Source organism: Chlamydomonas reinhardtii, chromosome 7, assembly GCF_000002595.2.
Source record: "Chlamydomonas reinhardtii strain CC-503 cw92 mt+ chromosome 7, whole genome shotgun sequence".
Classification (NCBI taxonomy): Eukaryota; Viridiplantae; Chlorophyta; class Chlorophyceae; order Chlamydomonadales; family Chlamydomonadaceae; genus Chlamydomonas; species Chlamydomonas reinhardtii.
In genome coordinates, this window is record NC_057010.1 from 3614320 (window position 1) to 3630390 (window position 16071).

Below are 16071 nucleotides of genomic sequence, written 5' to 3' on the forward strand. Positions count from 1 at the left end.
ACGGTACCTAGCATGCGGCACCGGAAGCCTTTCCACAGGGGAGATGCTGGGAGGGGGGCGCCGTAAGCGGGCGAGAGTGGCGGGTCGCAAAACACGGTGGGGCCTGCCATGGCATGCATCGGGATTGCATTCCGAAACACACGGTCTCAAGGGGGCCCGGTGCCGAGCTCGCTGGTATTTTACACATCGCTAGTACTTTTTCCTCGCACATGCTGACACGCGTCACTGCACCTGCGCTTTCGCTACCGAGACGCCCTCCCTCTGGGCTGAGGAGCCCTTTCCACGCGCTCATAGTGTAAGTTGAATACACGTTTAACGTAATGGCTCTTTGCTGACGTTAATTTTATTTGCAGCCTTGCGAGTTTGGCCAGCACGGCGAGTTCGGCAAGCATGTCGTCGCGGACCTTCCCGCTGCGCCAGGGCACTAAACTGGTCATCAAGCAGGGAGACATCACAGTAGAGGACGTGGATGCTATCGTCAACGCAGGTGGGCACGACTGTCGCGCTGCAGTTGACACGTACAGAGCAGCCTCTCCGCTGCCGCTGCAGCCTGCCTCGGCTCTGTCCGCTTCTTCACTCCCACTTCCTGCCGTTCTACCCCACAACCGCAGCAAATGAGCGCATGCTGGGCGGCGGCGGCGTGGACGGCGCGATTCACCGGGCAGCGGGACCGCAGCTGGTGCGCGCGTGTGCGGAGGTGCCCGAGGTCTACCCCGGCGTGCGCTGCCCAACTGGGGAGGCCCGGATCACGCCGTGAGTGCCTGCTTTGGACTGGCCTGGTCTGTTCTGACCTGGTCTGGCCTGTTCTGCCTGGTCAGGGTGGGTTGGGCTAGGCTGGCCTTGTCGAATGCGGTGCATCTTTGTGCACTGCTTTAGTGTCGTGGGTATGGTGCGTGGATCAAGTGCCCCTGCCCGCCCGCGAACAGGCAAGATAGGTACGGGTAGTCATGCCTGCACTTACCGGCCCCTCACCTCCTGCCGCATCCCGAACACAGTGGCTTCCATTTGAAGGCTCGCCACGTCATCCACACAGTGGTGGGTTTCAACCGGCTGGCTGGGCTTGAAGCATAGTGGGGCCACTGCAAATACCGGTAGAGGGTGCTGATGATAGCGGTCTGGGACCAGGGTTGTTGGCTGATGCCGGCAGGATGGCGTGATGCAGCCTCTTGCACACGGCACTAGTCAGGTAAGGAGGGGAGGCAGCGAAGGCGGATGCTTGTTCCCGTACTGCCGTACCATATTGTTGCTGCCGCACGCCACATGGGTATCCATGCCACACGCATGCCGCATACCGCAGGGCCCCATCTACCACAACGACAGGGTGTCGGCGCCACTGCTGGCCAGCGCATACAGGTGCGGCTGCGGCTGCGGTTGCGGTTGTGGTTGTGCACCGGGTGTGGGTGTGCACGTGAAGCATTACCTGGGTTGCAGGTGTTGGTATCGTGGACGGCCAGCTGAAGGCAGGCCTCGGACGCTCACGAGCTCGCCTGACTCTCCCCGCCACCTCCTTCCCGCCACCTCCTGCCCGCCGCTGCCTCCCCGCCCCGACCACCTCCCTGCCACCAGGAGCTCTGTGGAGCTGGCGGCGCAGCAGGGGCTGGCCTCCCTGTCCTTCCCAGGCATCAGCACAGGCGTGTTCGGCTACCCCTGGGATAAGGCCGCCCAGGTGCGTGCGAGACCGCATGGGGAGGGGTCAGCAACGCAGGCGTCCACACCACCCACGGCCATCCGCGGTCACACCGGGTTCGGGAAGTAGGGCGCCACGGCGCCACCGTTGTGGTCTCTGAGGCCTCGCCAGCCTGGCCAAGGCAGCGGCATGACACCGCATGACACTGTGCGACGGGCTGTTGCTGCCGCCGCTGCCGCATGCAGGTGGCGCTGGAGTCGGTGCAGGAGGCGCTGGTGGCGGCGGGCGAGGGCTGCAGCGTGCGGGAGGTGCGCTTCGTGCTGTTCGGCCAGCCGCTGTACGACCACTTCGTGGAGGCGGCGGAGGCACTCACGGCAGAGGCGGAGGCGGCGCCAGAGGAGGCGGCAGCGGCGCCAGAGGAGGCGGAGGCACTCACGGCTGAGGCGGAGGCGGCGGAGGCGGACGCGGCTGAGGCGGAGGCGGCGGAGGTGGCGGAGGTGGCGGAGGCGGAGGCGGAGGTGGCGGAGGCGGAGGTGGCGGAAGCGGCGCCGGCGCCGACGCCGAAGGCAGCGGCGGCGGCGGCACCGGAGGCGGCGGAAAAGGACTTGTGAGGAGCAGTGAGAAGCTGTAAGAAGTTGTGAGGAGGCTGGGTGGGATGCGAACTGCCGACGAGGCACCGGCGCCGCACAAGGTAACCCCGAAGCGGGGGTCAAGGGCGATAGGCGGCGACGGTGCGGACAAGGCGTGCCTATGCCAGCATAGCACCGCGCGGGAATTTACGGGTTCCAGTGGCTCTGCCGCTGTTCTGCCGCGAGGGATGCACGGGCCTTACGGTCCAGGCGCTACCAGTGTGTGGTGCCGCTGACCGCTGGCGTGGGCGAGGACGTAGCATGTGCCCAGTGCGTCTATCGGGTTTGCTGTGAAACTCTTTGTCCGCGTGTGGGTGCCGGTATTAAAGTTGAGGTCAGCCGCAAGGGCTAACCCGTTTTGGGGCGATGGGGATGCGTGGCATCAATCTGGGTATGATGGCGTGCACCAGGTGCTGTGTCACCGGGTGTGTTTTGAGGCATGAAGGTGGGGTTGGGCACGAAGCTTACGACACACAGGAGCTGGTGGCGTAGCTCGTGGGGTTGCGCACGAGGGCACCCTCGCGGCCTTGCTCATGGTGCTTCGGACGTGCTGGCATCAGTTGGCACGATAGCCTAGATGCCAGCCTGGGCACGGGTGATTAGTTGGCACTTGGTAACCGAGGCGCCGAGGCCGAGGCGCCGAGGCTGATTTAGCCCATCATGGGACCAGTGTGCAGGGAAGGATCTTGGGCGTGGGGCATGGATCGCATTAAAGTGGCATAGCTCCAGCTGTAATCCAACTGAGTTAGGCCCGCGGCTGAGCTGGAGGTCGTTGTGGTGGTTGCAGCCTTACTTGGTCGCGGTGAAACGAGTTTCCGAAGGGCATGCATGCCGGGGGCTGGCGTGGCAGGTCATCAACATTCTAGCATTATCGCAGGCGAATGCAGGTGCTGTTGCGCTTGACGCGCTGGAGCCCGGCACCTAGCCGCAAGTGCCACTACTGGCGCAAGTGCCACGCAGTTGCTTCTCCGTTCTCGTTCTGATAAGGCGCCGACCCATCGCTGTGGAAGTTTCTATAATTATACTGTAAGCCTGGCGCAAAGTTTGAATGTCAATGTTCTGGCACCACTGGTCGAACAGCGAGCCGCAATCAAACGAAAATCGCCATGCATTATTGACCGGGGAACCCCACGTATTGCAGAGGCAACGTTACCGCAAGCATTCACCTCTAAACTAATCACTTTCCTACTTACAACAAGCTATATGCCTTGGCAAGGCGCTGTGCTGGACCTTACCTAGTCGCAACCCCGCGCAACTTCTCTGGCGCACGCGCGGCATTAAGCGTTCTGGGCTTGAAGAAAATTTGAAACAAGGCTGATCGGCAGGTGTTGAACGCGATGGAGTCGGGATTAGAGCTCGAGCCCGAGCTGGCCATAATTGCCTCGTCGGCGTTTTCTGTCTTCGTCGCTCGGGCGAGCCCAAATGTGAGTACTCAGCTATGATCAGCTCATGTAACATACATAGGAATTAGTTACTTTACTCAAGGAGCTCCTTGTCGTTCCCGCCTTCTTCACTTGTTTGTGGTCGCTCCTTGACCTTCTGTCGCTTGCTCTTGTCCTTCTTCTTCTCAGAGCGAATTCTCTAACAACGCACAAGGGGCGTGGCAAGGGTGGACCAGCTGCCAGCAAAAGGGAGCGTCCTGCGCGGACGTGGACTCCATTGACGCTTCTTCAGAACTAAAGGCGCCCTGTGATAGCCAAGAGAGCATGCAAGATTCGGTGGGTAAACAGAAGCAATCTGGGACCATCGCGCGCAAGCTGGCTCTCTGAACGCGCTGTTGGACTCAAGCCGTGGAATGTCGCGGCGCGTACTGCTCGCCCAAGCTCAGCATTGCCTGTCTGAACCAGCATTAACATGGGAGTACCTGCTCGAATAACCGATTAGCGTACTTGATGCAGCTGGACACACAGTTGAGCGCGCCCTAACCGCAACACTGCGCACACACGACTCCTACAGGTCATGGGGCTGCCAGGCTTCCTTGCGTCGTTTATGCAAACGTAAGCGTTGGCTTGGCCATGTAGGGCTTTCGCAGTCGCTGCCCGCGGTTTTGTGGGAACGACACTTTTGTACCGTACCGTATGCCAACCTTCCTCGCGGCCTTACCCATCGCTGCCCTGCACATGCCGTCGTCACACATATGCTGCGCAGCGCCTGGGCGGGCGAGCGTGCGCTTGGAGGTGCAACGCTGGTTGGCGGCGAGCTGGTGGGAGTTCCAGTTGATGTGCAAGATGCCAGCAAAAAGGTTAGAGGCGCACGCGTTCACATGTTGTCGCCGGAAACTCGTGCATGGCCCAAGCTGCTGCTCGCTGTAGGCCGGTCCCCCGCTGAGCCCCTCCTTTACTCGTCCCCCGGACAGTTCGACGACCCGCCGTCCAAGAAGTCGGCGGAAGGAACGCACGTGGGCGTGCTGCGGCACTGCATCTCGGAGCCGCAGCCGTGCCGCGTCCTGCGCAGCTGCAGCAGCGGCAGCGGCCGGTCACTCACCAGCTCCACCGCCAGCACCAAGACCAGCCCCGAATACAGCCCTGGCTGGCTACTGCTGCACCCCAACGCGTGAGTGCGACCGCGTAGATAGGCCCTGTCGTACTTGTCGTAATATAGGTCTTGCGCCCTTCGCCATCCCACAACAGCCGCGGTTTTCGGTGTCCCACTCCCACCCACCGCCTTCTCCCACCTTTTTTCCCCCATCTGCTGTTGCAACACAGTGCGACAACCTCGTTCGGCGGCCTTACGCTTGTGGGTGGCGAGTTTGTGGGCGTTGCGGAAGCAGACGACGTCACGGTGACCATCACCGTGCGGAAGCTCAAGGGCGCCAAGGCGGACTGAAAGACTCTACACAGAGACCAGTACCATGATTGTTAGAGCTCCGTGGTGACGGCACTGCGCAAGCGGCACTCGCCGCGGAATCTTCGCAATGCGCAGCCAGCATTGTGTGCCGCCTCCGATTTGGGAACATGGAAGAAGTATGCATGGGAACCCGAACACGCATACATATCATGCGTGGGGCAATTGGTGCCCTGTCATTTCAAGCTAAGTGCATGGGTAAAGGCGATGTGCGTGCATACCTATGGTCACTTGGAAACATAATGCCTGAAAGTCGGAGCAGGCGAGTTAGGGTTGAGGGTTCTTAGAGGTCAGCGTACCAGGTGTGTGGCACATTGGGCGGGATGTTAGCACGGCGCTAAACAAGCGCATGTTAGTTGGCTGAGGACAAGATATCTTCCCGCGCATGGGAAGATTGGCCTGAGCCACGTATCTAGTCTGAAGCCGCAAGCGTCTACCTCATCTCCCGGACATAGCCGCTTGCGGGGGGCAAGTGTCCAGATGCCCTCGCATGCGTGGTGAGAGCCGAACGAACGGGTTATTTATCTGATCAAGGTGGAAGCTGGATTCGTTGAGGGGTGATCCTTCATTCGAATGTCTTGTGTAGCAGGTTGATCCTGTGGGCGTGTCCGGTGAGACTTGTGGCTGTGACAGGCTGGGGGGGGAGCAACCGCTGCTCTGGACTGGCTGCTTTGGACCGGCGTGACAATGCCGGATTGCCAGGCCAAGCCTATGGTAGGAAATGCAAGCTGTGTGGTTTGATTGGGCGCTTCCCTGGGGAAAAGGGCTGCAAATGAGGCCGTGCGTTTCATGTTGTCCTCTTTCAGTTGCGACGCCCGTTTTTCCGTGCCAGCTTTTTGCTGAACTTGCAGCACTAATTCGTACATCTTCGGTGGGCATCTCCATACAGTTGCTATGCCCAGTGTTGCTGGTCAGAGACCCCAGTACCTGCGGGCACCCCATTAAGCTGGCATGCCTGCTGATTGGACTGAGCGGGTGATTGACTCTCTGCATAGTGAAGTGGCACTGACGATGTTGGTACTGATACGGGACTGACTTGACAAAGCATACGTAGTCGGGCCGTACCGTGTATGATATAGCCGAGCAGTGGAGCAGAACATGCTGCAATCGGCTGGTGGGGCAGGTGTCGGAGGTGCCGCTAGCATTGATGATGGATGCTGGTAGAAGGCGACGGGTCGAGGCTGCGGTCGAACGGGGGCGGGCCCGCGGGGTGCAATGCCTGGTATCATCGACTACATGGCAAGTATATAATGCCGTGGTATATTTGTGGGGGCCCCGCCGCGGGTATAAGGACGGAGAGCAGTAACGGGGGCGCTGTGGAGCATTAAAGAACCGCGGAACGGCAGACACAACCTTGGACACAACCAACGGGCTGTGCAGCCCCGTACGACGGTGCATGGGGTGCGCCGACCGCAACCCAGACTCATGTAACACCGCAGTACCGATCACGCGTGCGCCTGCGTGCGCTGGAATGCCAAGGTCGTAGAGGCAGGCGCAACACGAGCAGCGTGCATCACACAACGCTGGGCGACATGCAGTGACTGAACGGAGGCAGGCGCAAGCAGCTCATGCCCCGCATTCCATGCAGCCCACCGGTACCGGTATGGCGCTTGTCGTGCCTGGCATAGTGTAGCAGGGACATGCTGACCGCAAAGGACTTCAAGTTGAATTCCCATGGCGGTCGGGAGTACTCGGTGGTGTGGTGCCTGGCAGAGAAGATTGTGCAACCAGCGGATACAGGCTAGACAGGCTAGACGGGCGGCGGGCGGCGGCGATACAGAAGGTGCAAACAAATAAGGACGTGTCGTGACCTGGCGTGTGACTGTGCATATCGTGTGACTGAGTGATTTGGGTGAACGAAACGTTCATTGTCCTATCATAGGGCGCGACAGACGTTGGGGACTGTGGGCCCCAACCCCCCCATACACGTTCTTGGGGTGGCGAAAATGGTGCATGCGCCATTGCGCCGAAGGACCCCCGCGGAAAGCTAAATAGCCCAAGCCCCACCGTTGGGAATGGCCTGGGTGATGCCGGCACGCAGTCCAGGTGCCCAGCGCCGGGGTGCCGGCTGTGGGTGTGGTAGGGTAAGACCATGCAGCGGACAATGCGGTAGCAGTGTGGCTTGGCGCGAGTGAGAAGCGCTGCGGCGGAGCGCCACCGCGCGGCGCATTGCGGTGTGGACGCTGCGAGCTATTTGGGTGTGTGGGTGTGCCTCGGTTCACGCACCCACCAAACACGGCACAATTTGCAGGAGTCTTCAGATTCTCGCGGGTCCCTCCGGGTTCAACTCAAACGCACCCACGTACACAAGGCACAATGTGCTGTGCGCAGGAGTCTTCAGATGCTCGTCTCTGTGTCTGAGTCAGACACACAAGATGTTGCGTGGGCACAGGCTCCGACACAGAAATGGATTCCGTGTACCATACACTTGGATCCTGCCGGGCTCCTCTACCAGGCACAAGTTCACCCGTACTGCTCTTAGCGCTGGAGGCAGGGGACCCGCAAGCCGGCTAGATCCTGGGCTGGGCAAGACGCCGAGTACAAGATTACAATCCGTCAGATTCTCACCGAGACGACACCATGCAGCCGCGGGCGCCCCGGCGACGCTGTGGTGAAAAGAATCTTGGGCCGCGAGCCCCAAACGCACCCACCAACACACGGCGCAATTTGCGCCTGACATAAGTTCTAACAAGATTAGCTAACCAGTGACATGCGCAAGCGCGCGTTTGGGCCCACGCAGTCCATGCAATCGTGCGCTGTAACAGCGGTCGACCTAGTTGTTGTTCACTTCAGCCGCACCGCCCGTGCATACATGCCTGCTTCTTCGCGTCTAAAACTAGGCAACACCGAAATGCCGCACAGCAACGTGCGATCCCTGGACCCTGTCGCTGCACACCAGCTGCCCCAACACGGGGTAAGGGCGGGGGCACACTTGCCGTAACAAACAACGAACCCCACGAGCTCGCATCCAGCGTCAACCCCGCGTGATACTAGCGGCCACCGGTGCTGCTGCCGCTGTGCTTCACCCGTTTCTTCCATTCCTCCGTCTGCGTGCCCCGCGCACACCACCCTCAGCCGCACACCGCCGGCAAATGCTGTCGGCGACTGCAGGCGGACGGAGTCTCGTTGGCCCTAGACTCCCGCTTACGCGGAGGGGCGAGCGGGCTTCACGTGCCAGATGTCCTCAGCGTACTCGCGAATGGTGCGGTCACTGGAGAACTTGCCGCTGCCGGCCGTGTACATGATCGACCTGCGCACAAGGACAGGGGGAGGAGGGGGCGGTGAGGGCGAACGCAGGGTCAGGGTGTGGCGGTGTGTGCAGTGGATGCGCGGACATACCATGCACTATCAAGCTGTCCGGGCCTCATCCAGCAGGTATGTGCGCGTGTGCCCGACGGCTCCCAAAGCCTAAGCTGCCGGTGCCAGCCACTTGAAAACACAGTCCCAAACGTGCACACCGTGCACACCCCAGCAGTCTGCCCAGCAGGCCAAACACCCCCCCTGCTCCTGCCCTCCCACCCACCGGCGCAGCCACTCCGCCTGGTCCTTGTAGGTGGCGTCCACCTCCTCCTGTGCCGCCAGGTAGCCGGCGAAGTCGTTGGCCAGCAGGAACCAGTCGTTGCCCACCTGCTCGGTAAGATAGGTAAACACAAAACGAATAGGAGTCGGTGAGTGTCGGTTCGGCTGAGGGGTGGACGTGACCGGTTAGGCGGCCAGAGCGCGCGCGGGCATGCGGTGTGTGAGCGTTCGCCAAGGGGGCAAAGTGGGGTTATGAGAAAGCGGCAAGTGCGCCGTCAACTTAGGGGTCTACCACCTCGTTAACCGTCCTCCTGGGCCTGGCCTGCTCCCCGTGTGCTTGCCTTCATGTTGTTGACGCTGTCCACCAGCGGCTTGAAGTAGTCCTTGTCGCCGAACATGCCGCCCTCAATGTCCTTCATCAGCTCGTCCCACCTGGCGGCCAGAGTGCAGGTTGCGTTGCGCGTTAGGTGGGCACATGGGTACATTTGGACAGGCCGGCAGCCGGCTGCATGTGTACGTGTGATGAGGTGCAGGTCCCAGGAGTTGCACAGGGTGTTAATGGATGATTGACAGGACGTGGTCGACCAGTTGTGTCATACGGTTGTATGGCTTGCGGACTGGAGCCTGGAGAGCTTGGCTGCTACTACTGGTCTTACCGGGGGTCGGTCTTGAAGTTCTTGCGGTCCTTGCGCAGCTGGTTGATCTCCTCGGCGCGCACGCCGAACACGAAGACGTTCTCCACGCCCGTCTCCTCCGCGATCTCAATGTTGGCGCCGTCCCAGGTGCCCATGATCAGGCAACCGTTCATCTGGAACTTCATGTTGGACGTGCCCGAAGCCTCAGTGCCTGTGACACGTAAGCGGGCGTGGGCATGCGGTCTAAGGGACGAGAGTGGCGCGGCAGGGTAGTGTGCAACAAGAGGCAGTTTTGCATGGTTGGATACCGTATGGGCAAAAGCTCGCCGCCGCGCCCACACGACCGCTTCTGCACAGCCCCAGCCCCACGCACCCGCGGTGGAGATGTGCTGCGACAGCTCGGCGGCGGGGATGATGGTCTCGGCCAGGGTCACGTTGTAGTCGGGCAGGAAGTACAGGCGCAGGTAGTCCTTGGTCTCGGGGTCCCTTCGGGGGAGGGGGAGAATAGGCAGACGGGTCAGATAGAATCGGCCGCCGCAAGGCTTGAGGCTTGGCGAGGTCACCTTGCCACCAGGCCAACCCTGTGCCCTCGTGATCTCTTAAGCCATGCCGTTGGGCACAGGCACTTTTAAGGATTCTATTCTTCGCTAGATTTCCCTACCGTCGGTACAACACGGTACTACGTTGCAGTTAGTTACTCACTTGTTGATGACTTCGCCCACGGCGGTGACGAGGCGGATGATGCGCTTGGCCATGTCGTAGGCGGAGGCGGCCTTGCCGCCGATGACGCACACGCGCGGCACAGCGGATGCCTTGCGCTGCTCGGGCGTCATCTTCTTCAGCTGCTTGTAGCGCCAGATGATGGACAGCACGTTCAGGTACTGACGCTTGTACTCGTGAATGCGCTTGATCTGTTGAAGGTGGGGCGGGTGAGGTCGGAGGTAGGTTTCAAGTTCATTCGCCATACCCATGACCGACAGGGTGTCGAGGAGGGTCACTAGCAAAACCCAACAGGCCGCTTACCTGGATGTCGAACAGCGCGTTCTGGTTGACGTCGTCGCCGTGGATCTTCTTGATCAGCTCCGCCAGCTTGGCCTTCTTGGCCTTCTTCACAGCCGCCCACTTGGCCTGGAAGGCGGGGTCGGAGGCGAAGGCGCGCAGGCCGGCCAGCTTCTCGGTGTCGTTGATCCTGTGTCGCGGGACACAGTGTGGGGGTTGTTGCGGCGGGGCGATGTGAAGGTGTTGCGGCGCGGCGTGACAGGGTGCTGATGTCGCAGGACAGTGCGCGGCATGTGTCTGCACGAGCGATGTGCATGGCACACCGAAGTATGGAGCGGCAGGTCTCCCTCCCCCTTCCTGCTCTTCTCCTCTTATTCTGGGGTTGGGGCCTGTTCGTTGGGTCTCGGGCCTTGTCCCCTCGCCCATTACGGCAGCACCCACCACTCGCTGCTGCCCAGCGCCTCGGTGATGAGCTGCGCCAGCTCGGGGTTGCACCAGGCCAGCCAGCGGCGGGGGGTCACGCCGTTGGTCTTGTTCTGGAACTTGGAGGGGAAGATCTGCAGGAGGAGATGCAGAAGGCACAAGGTGAAGGTCAAGAAGCGGGGCGTGCGTAACGGTAAGCTGCGTCCGTTGCACGCTCTGCTGCTCATTCGGGTGAGGAAACGCTTTGTGGCCCGCCCAAGGCACTAGGTGAGGGGTGGGGAAGCGGGGAGCGCGTCCAGTCCAGGCAGTTGCGATGGCCTGACACCAGGCATCGGGTGAAAATGTCATAAGGACCCCGCATTCTGCCGGGTGGCCCATCCCGGCCGAGCCCCGCCCCTTCTGCTTACCTCGTAGAAGTCGTTGAGGATCTCGTCCTTGACGATGTTGGAGTGGATGGCGGCCACACCGTTGACGGCGGAGGAGCCCACCACGGCCAAGTAGGCCATGTTCACCAGCCTGCGGGGAGGCGGCGGCGGCAAGGGATGAAAGTGGGCAGGGGGTTAGGGGCACAGTCGCGGCTAGATAGGCGGCACCGGCGGTGACGAACAGACGCGGCGTTACTGAGCTCTTGCGGGCGTCAGCATGTCAACGCCATCTACACACGGTCACACGCACGACATCCCCACCACAACCCACACGCGCGCAACAAACCCACATCTCATCGGCGTTCCAGGGGTTGGCGTGGATGATGGACATGGCGGCGATCTTCTTGGCGCGCTCCTCGGACTTGAGGTCCTTCAGGTGCACGCCCAGCCACTTGGTCCAGCCCTCGTTGATCACCTGGAGGGGGGAAAGTGGAGGAGCGGGCGGCACGGCGGGGAGAGGTCAGGGTTCATGTCGTGGGGTGAGAGCGTGTCAAGCAGAGGTCGAGAGCTACACCTCCGCAGCTGAAAGGACTGTGCCCAGCGCCGCGCCACCTGGCTCCCGTACCCATGGCAACTGCCTCCCATCCCCCCCTCGCTCTATTGCATTGGGTTTGGTTTAGTTTGGGCTGGTATCTACAACCCCCCCCCCCAGCACGAACCCTCCCAACCCCACCCCTCGCGGCAACCCCTCCTCACCTCAATGATCTCCATGTGGCGCGGCAGCATCTTGGCCATCACCTTGACGGGCCACTTCTCCAGCGCCTCGGGCATCACGGTGTGGTTGGTGTAGTTCAGGCACTGCAGGGCAGCAGGACACGGCGGCGGCGGCGGCAGTAATGGTTACGTTGATGCTGGCGGTTCGGATGGAAGGCAGAGGAGTTACCAGGGATGTGATATGAGGGCTGGATCCCCCGCCGCCGCCTGCGGGCCTGCCCCCGTAATCCGGGCTTGAAGAGTCGAGCCTTCCCCCACTACTCCGTTGGGCTGCAGCCCACCACACCCCCCTCCGCAACTGCGACACCCTCTCGAAGCCACCACAATCCTCCCATTCCCCGGCGCCCCTTCCCCCGCCCCCCGCGCCACATGCGCACCTTGGTGGTGATGGTCCAGGCGGCATCCCACTCCAGTCCCTCCACGTCCACCAGCAGGCGCATCAGCTCCGCCACCGCGATGGTGGGGTGCGTGTCGTTCAGCTGGAAGCACGCCTTCTCCGGCAGCGCCTCCCAGTTGGCGCCGTGCACAGCGCGGAAGCGCGACATCACGTCCTGCAGGTGGGAGGAGGCGGAGGAGGAAATGTTCAGGCGGGCGGAAGTGAGGGAGAGAGAGGAGAGGGAGGGGAGGAGGAAGAGCAGGATGGATACGGCCATGAGCGTTGCTGTGGTGCACACTGCTGCTGTGACCGTCGACAACGCCGCGCCCGTCCATCACTACTCTTGCCTGGAAGCTCCATCCCCCCCCCCGTCCACAAAGCTCCCGAGCTGGCATGTCGGGCATTTTGTGCCCCCGCCCCGGCACTGCAGTCCAGCTCCACCCCAATCCCCCGCTCAGCCGCTGGTTGTCGTTTCCCTTCGCTGCCTTCACCGTCGCCGCCGCGCAGGTCAAGGACAATGATGACGATCCCAAGTACCGTATCCAGAACTGCGCCCTGGCGTCGCATGAGCGACTGGCCGCACCCCCTGCCGCGCCCGCACACCACCCATTCTTTCCCACCCATGCCCTCCCAGCCACCCACCTGCAGCGAGGCGCACACGAAGAAGTACTGCTGCTTGAGGCGCAGCTCCTTGCCCTCGGGGGTGGAGTCGTTGGGGTACAGCACGGCGCTGATGCCCTCGGCGCGCTCGCGCTCCAGCATGGCCTGAAGGAGTACAGAGGGCGGGGCGTGGGGTAGCGGGCACGAGGGTGTTGGGTTTTGAGGTCAGGAATACCTCACGTCGTGAGCAGACGCGCCGTGCGGTGTGCAAGCCCAGCCTGTTGGTTGCGCCCCGCCGGCCTTTGGTTAGCCAGGCACAGCCTGACACACACCTCAACCCTCCCTGCAGCCCTCATTTCAGTCTCTCCGTCTCGCCCAGCGAACCTGCGGAACCCTGTCCCGCCCTTCAATCAACCCGTGTTGGTTGGCGGCCCCGAAAAATCAGCCATGCCCTGCCTCCCTGTTCCTCCTTCCTGCCTCCTAGCCAGGCGCACCAACCCCCGCCTTCCACCCGAGGTCAGTCAACGACGCGCCCTTGGGACCACTTCTTTGCGTGCAAGCACGGAACCCCCTGCACATAACCCCGCCTCCCTCCCTCCCTGCGTTCCGACTTGCTGCCTTCGTCTCCGCCTTTTCCCTGACTCACCCGGTCGTAGTCGCCGGCGTTGAAGGCGCTGAGGTCGAACTCGTGCACCGGCACCGCGTCCCACAGGCGCAGGTTGGAGGTGGTGGGAGTGGCGTAGCCGGGGATCGGGTTGTCGTACGCCTGGGCGATCACCTGTGTGGGCAGAGGGTTGGCAAGAAGTGCATCTGCATGTGCGGTGTGTGGCGGTTCGTTCGCGCGACGTGGATCCTTGCGTGTTGCAGCAGCGTGGCGAGGCAGGGGCCCCGGCGGGTAGGTGTATTCCAGCAAGCAGAAGCTTGATGAGAAACTGTCTGTCGCGGTCTCGCTGTCTCCGGTTACACTACACGTGCCACTGTTTCCGGTTACACCTAGACGGCCCGCCTAGTGACAAGCCCGCTTGGTGCCAAGACCCACACGCCTCCACAACAACCCACCCCGCCCCACTGTGTGTGCGTCCGTGCGGCCTTTCACCCGCTGGCTGCTCTGCTTGCCGCTCCGCCGCACGCACCTTCTCCGAGGGCGTCCACACAGTCATCTCCTTGCCGTTCACCTTCTTGCGCTCCACGCGGCCGCCGAAGCCCACCTGCGCCAGTCCGGGTACGGCAACAGCAGGTGACTCGACAGGTCACGCACCAGCCTAACCGCCCATGGTGAAGGCGCGTATGCAGCCCAGCGTTGCCATGGTAGTGCTCCGCTTCAAAACCTTAACCACCGCCGCACTTGCCACATCCAGCCCCTCCCCCGAACGCCTGCCGCCGCCCGCACCTCGAACTTGACGTCGTCGCGGCGGACCTCCCAGGGGTTACCCTTGGTCAGCCAAATGTCGGGCATCTCAACCTGGTAGCCGTCCTTCAGGCCCTGTGGGGGTGAGGGTCCAGGAGAGAGGGAGGGGGAAGGGCGGGAAAGAAGCAGGGAGCTGGGTGAGCGAGTGATGGTGTGGGGGCGCAAGCTGCTGCATTTGGGTCACGCGGGAATAACCTGAAAGGAAAGGGCACCCGCCTGAACGGCAGCAGAGCCGCCACGCCGCAACGCTGACCGACACTTTACCGTCAGTTGCCGGCACGAAAGGCCAGAACGGTGCTCAGGGAAACATATATTGCTTGCACTACCAACACATTGTGTTTTGATAGCAAGACCCTCCGTTTCTACATCCCGTGCGGACTGCGGCACGGTCTGACAGCCCCAATCCAGGTACCGCAAGCGTTACTCCCACGGACCTGCTTGAACATGCCGTACTTGTAGCGGATGCCGTAGCCCCAGCCCGGCAGGTCCAGAGTGGCCATCGAGTCCAGGAAGCAGGCGGCCAGGCGGCCCAGGCCACCGTTGCCGAGGGCAGCGTCGCGCTCAGCATCCGCGACCTTCTCCATGTGGTATCCCATCTCACGCAGCGCGTTGCCATACTCGCCCTCCAGACCCAGGTTGTAGACGGTGTTGGTCAGCGAGCGGCCCATCAGGAACTCAGCAGACAGGTAGTAGATGAACTTGGGGTCCTCCTTCCTGCGAAAGGCGCGCGATGTCAAAGATCGGGATACCCCAGAGCCCTAAACTGCCGCAGCTGCGCTGACCAGCGCCGTACGCAATAGATGTCGATGAAGCATGCACAATTGGACGGCGCACGGTACAGAATTCGCAGCCGATGGCACAATCGCACAGCACGCACAAACGCTCAACGCCCCTCAGCCCGCCTGCCGCGGGTCACCCTGCTCACTTCCAGTGCTCGTGGGTCTTGTTGAACGAGTCAATGAGCTTCTCGCGGACGCTCCAGGCGGTGCCCTGGTAAGCATCGGCGTTGGTGTAGTCGCCGTTCCGGCCGAACAGGTACTTGAGCTTCGAGGTGATGTCGGTGGTGACCGGCTCCGCAGAGCCAGAGCTCTTGGCGGCAGTGGGGCGCTCGGCCTCAGCAACAGCCTGCACACGGAGTGCCGAGCGTCCAACCCTGCCCTGCATGGGGCGGCTATAAGCCACCGGGGCACCAGCAGAGGCGCCCCGGTTGGTGCCCTGAAGCTGACGGTAAGCCATGCTGAACGCTGGGTCCAGGGCTAGCTCTTTGAAGTGTGTTTGCGGACTTTAGGTCAAACCCGGGATTGCGAGCTGCAGTTATCAACGCAACACAAGGTATGCAGCGACAGTAGGCTAGCTCTATTTGTAGTGCGGTCTCGGCGACGAGGACTTGAAGTGAGGGGCGCAACATGCATTTCTGCATCGGGACGTCTCGAGAAGGCCGTGTCTCCCCAGTTGCATTCTTATAGCGCGTAGGGATCATAACGGCCTATATGAAGAACAAACTCTTGGAAGGAAACGTCGCCCGCCGCGAAACCGAGCTGTCGTCGGGCGTACACTTGCTCCGAAACCCTTCCCCACGATAGCGACGAGACCCTTCTTCATGGATGAAGTCCAATGTTGCCTGTATATATGCTATGCAAACACCCCCAAGGGGCACGACCGGGCGACCCTTGCTTGGGGCCCTCGCCTTCGCAGGGGTGCCGGCGGCGTTGGTGCCAGACCGGTCCTCGCAGCAGGGGTAGCCTCCCTTTGTCCCTGAGAACTGTGCAGTGCAGCGCGAGGTCCTTGGGTGGTGCCTCGACTTCAAGTGTAGCCGTATAGGGCGCGCTGACAGCGTCTGGGCGGGCAGACTGTGAATTGTTTGCCATCTGC

The 16071-nt window shown here is 61.8% G+C and overlaps 3 protein-coding genes across 3 annotated transcripts; 2 read left to right on the forward strand and 1 right to left on the reverse strand.

The window, feature by feature from the left end:
* Nucleotides 1-202: 202 nt before the first annotated feature.
* On the forward strand, nt 203-3298 carry CHLRE_07g336850v5 (uncharacterized protein). Its single transcript, XM_043064280.1, has 7 exons — nt 203-295; nt 354-487; nt 612-753; nt 996-1035; nt 1298-1353; nt 1567-1666; nt 1873-3298. The coding sequence occupies exons 2-7, from the start codon at nt 391-393 to the stop codon at nt 2236-2238; spliced, it is 801 nt and encodes a 266-aa protein (XP_042922848.1). The 5' UTR covers nt 203-295; nt 354-390; the 3' UTR covers nt 2239-3298.
* A 54-nt stretch (nt 3299-3352) lies between these two features.
* On the forward strand, nt 3353-6543 carry CHLRE_07g336900v5 (uncharacterized protein). The gene is made up of 6 exons (XM_001700082.2): nt 3353-3680; nt 3828-3974; nt 4213-4253; nt 4405-4498; nt 4613-4809; nt 4962-6543. The coding sequence occupies exons 1-6, from the start codon at nt 3594-3596 to the stop codon at nt 5080-5082; spliced, it is 687 nt and encodes a 228-aa protein (XP_001700134.1). The 5' UTR covers nt 3353-3593; the 3' UTR covers nt 5083-6543.
* Nucleotides 6544-7634: 1091 nt separating this feature from the next.
* CHLRE_07g336950v5 (uncharacterized protein) lies at nt 7635-15546 on the reverse strand. Its single transcript, XM_001700039.2, has 18 exons — nt 15125-15546; nt 14634-14913; nt 14182-14274; nt 13925-13999; nt 13438-13569; nt 12834-12956; nt 12193-12366; nt 11798-11899; nt 11392-11516; nt 11084-11192; nt 10695-10810; nt 10278-10443; nt 9957-10165; nt 9628-9740; nt 9276-9465; nt 8961-9051; nt 8624-8727; nt 7635-8350 (listed from the first exon to the last, which is right to left on the reverse strand). Exons 1-18 carry the CDS (start codon nt 15433-15435, stop codon nt 8245-8247), a joined length of 2619 nt encoding a protein of 872 aa, XP_001700091.1. The 5' UTR covers nt 15436-15546; the 3' UTR covers nt 7635-8244.
* Nucleotides 15547-16071: the final 525 nt, after the last annotated feature.

Excerpts from the sequence above, each read along its gene's own strand:
- CHLRE_07g336850v5 (XM_043064280.1), top strand. The coding sequence starts at position 391 with ATGTCGTCGCGGACCTTCCCGCTGCGCCAGGGCACTAAACTGGTCATC. Across the intron at positions 488-611 it reads GGATGCTATCGTCAACGCAG|CAAATGAGCGCATGCTGGGC; the intron begins GTGGGCACGACT and ends CCACAACCGCAG. Across the intron at positions 1,667-1,872 it reads CCTGGGATAAGGCCGCCCAG|GTGGCGCTGGAGTCGGTGCA; the intron begins GTGCGTGCGAGA and ends TGCCGCATGCAG.
- CHLRE_07g336900v5 (XM_001700082.2), top strand. The coding sequence starts at position 3,594 with ATGGAGTCGGGATTAGAGCTCGAGCCCGAGCTGGCCATAATTGCCTCG. Across the intron at positions 3,975-4,212 it reads AAGAGAGCATGCAAGATTCG|GTCATGGGGCTGCCAGGCTT; the intron begins GTGGGTAAACAG and ends CGACTCCTACAG. Across the intron at positions 4,810-4,961 it reads CTACTGCTGCACCCCAACGC|TGCGACAACCTCGTTCGGCG; the intron begins GTGAGTGCGACC and ends GTTGCAACACAG.
- CHLRE_07g336950v5 (XM_001700039.2), bottom strand. The coding sequence starts at position 15,435 with ATGGCTTACCGTCAGCTTCAGGGCACCAACCGGGGCGCCTCTGCTGGT. Across the intron at positions 12,367-12,833 it reads TCGTGTGCGCCTCGCTGCAG|GACGTGATGTCGCGCTTCCG; the intron begins GTGGGTGGCTGG and ends TCCCACCTGCAG. Across the intron at positions 9,052-9,275 it reads AACTTCAAGACCGACCCCCG|GTGGGACGAGCTGATGAAGG; the intron begins GTAAGACCAGTA and ends TCTGGCCGCCAG.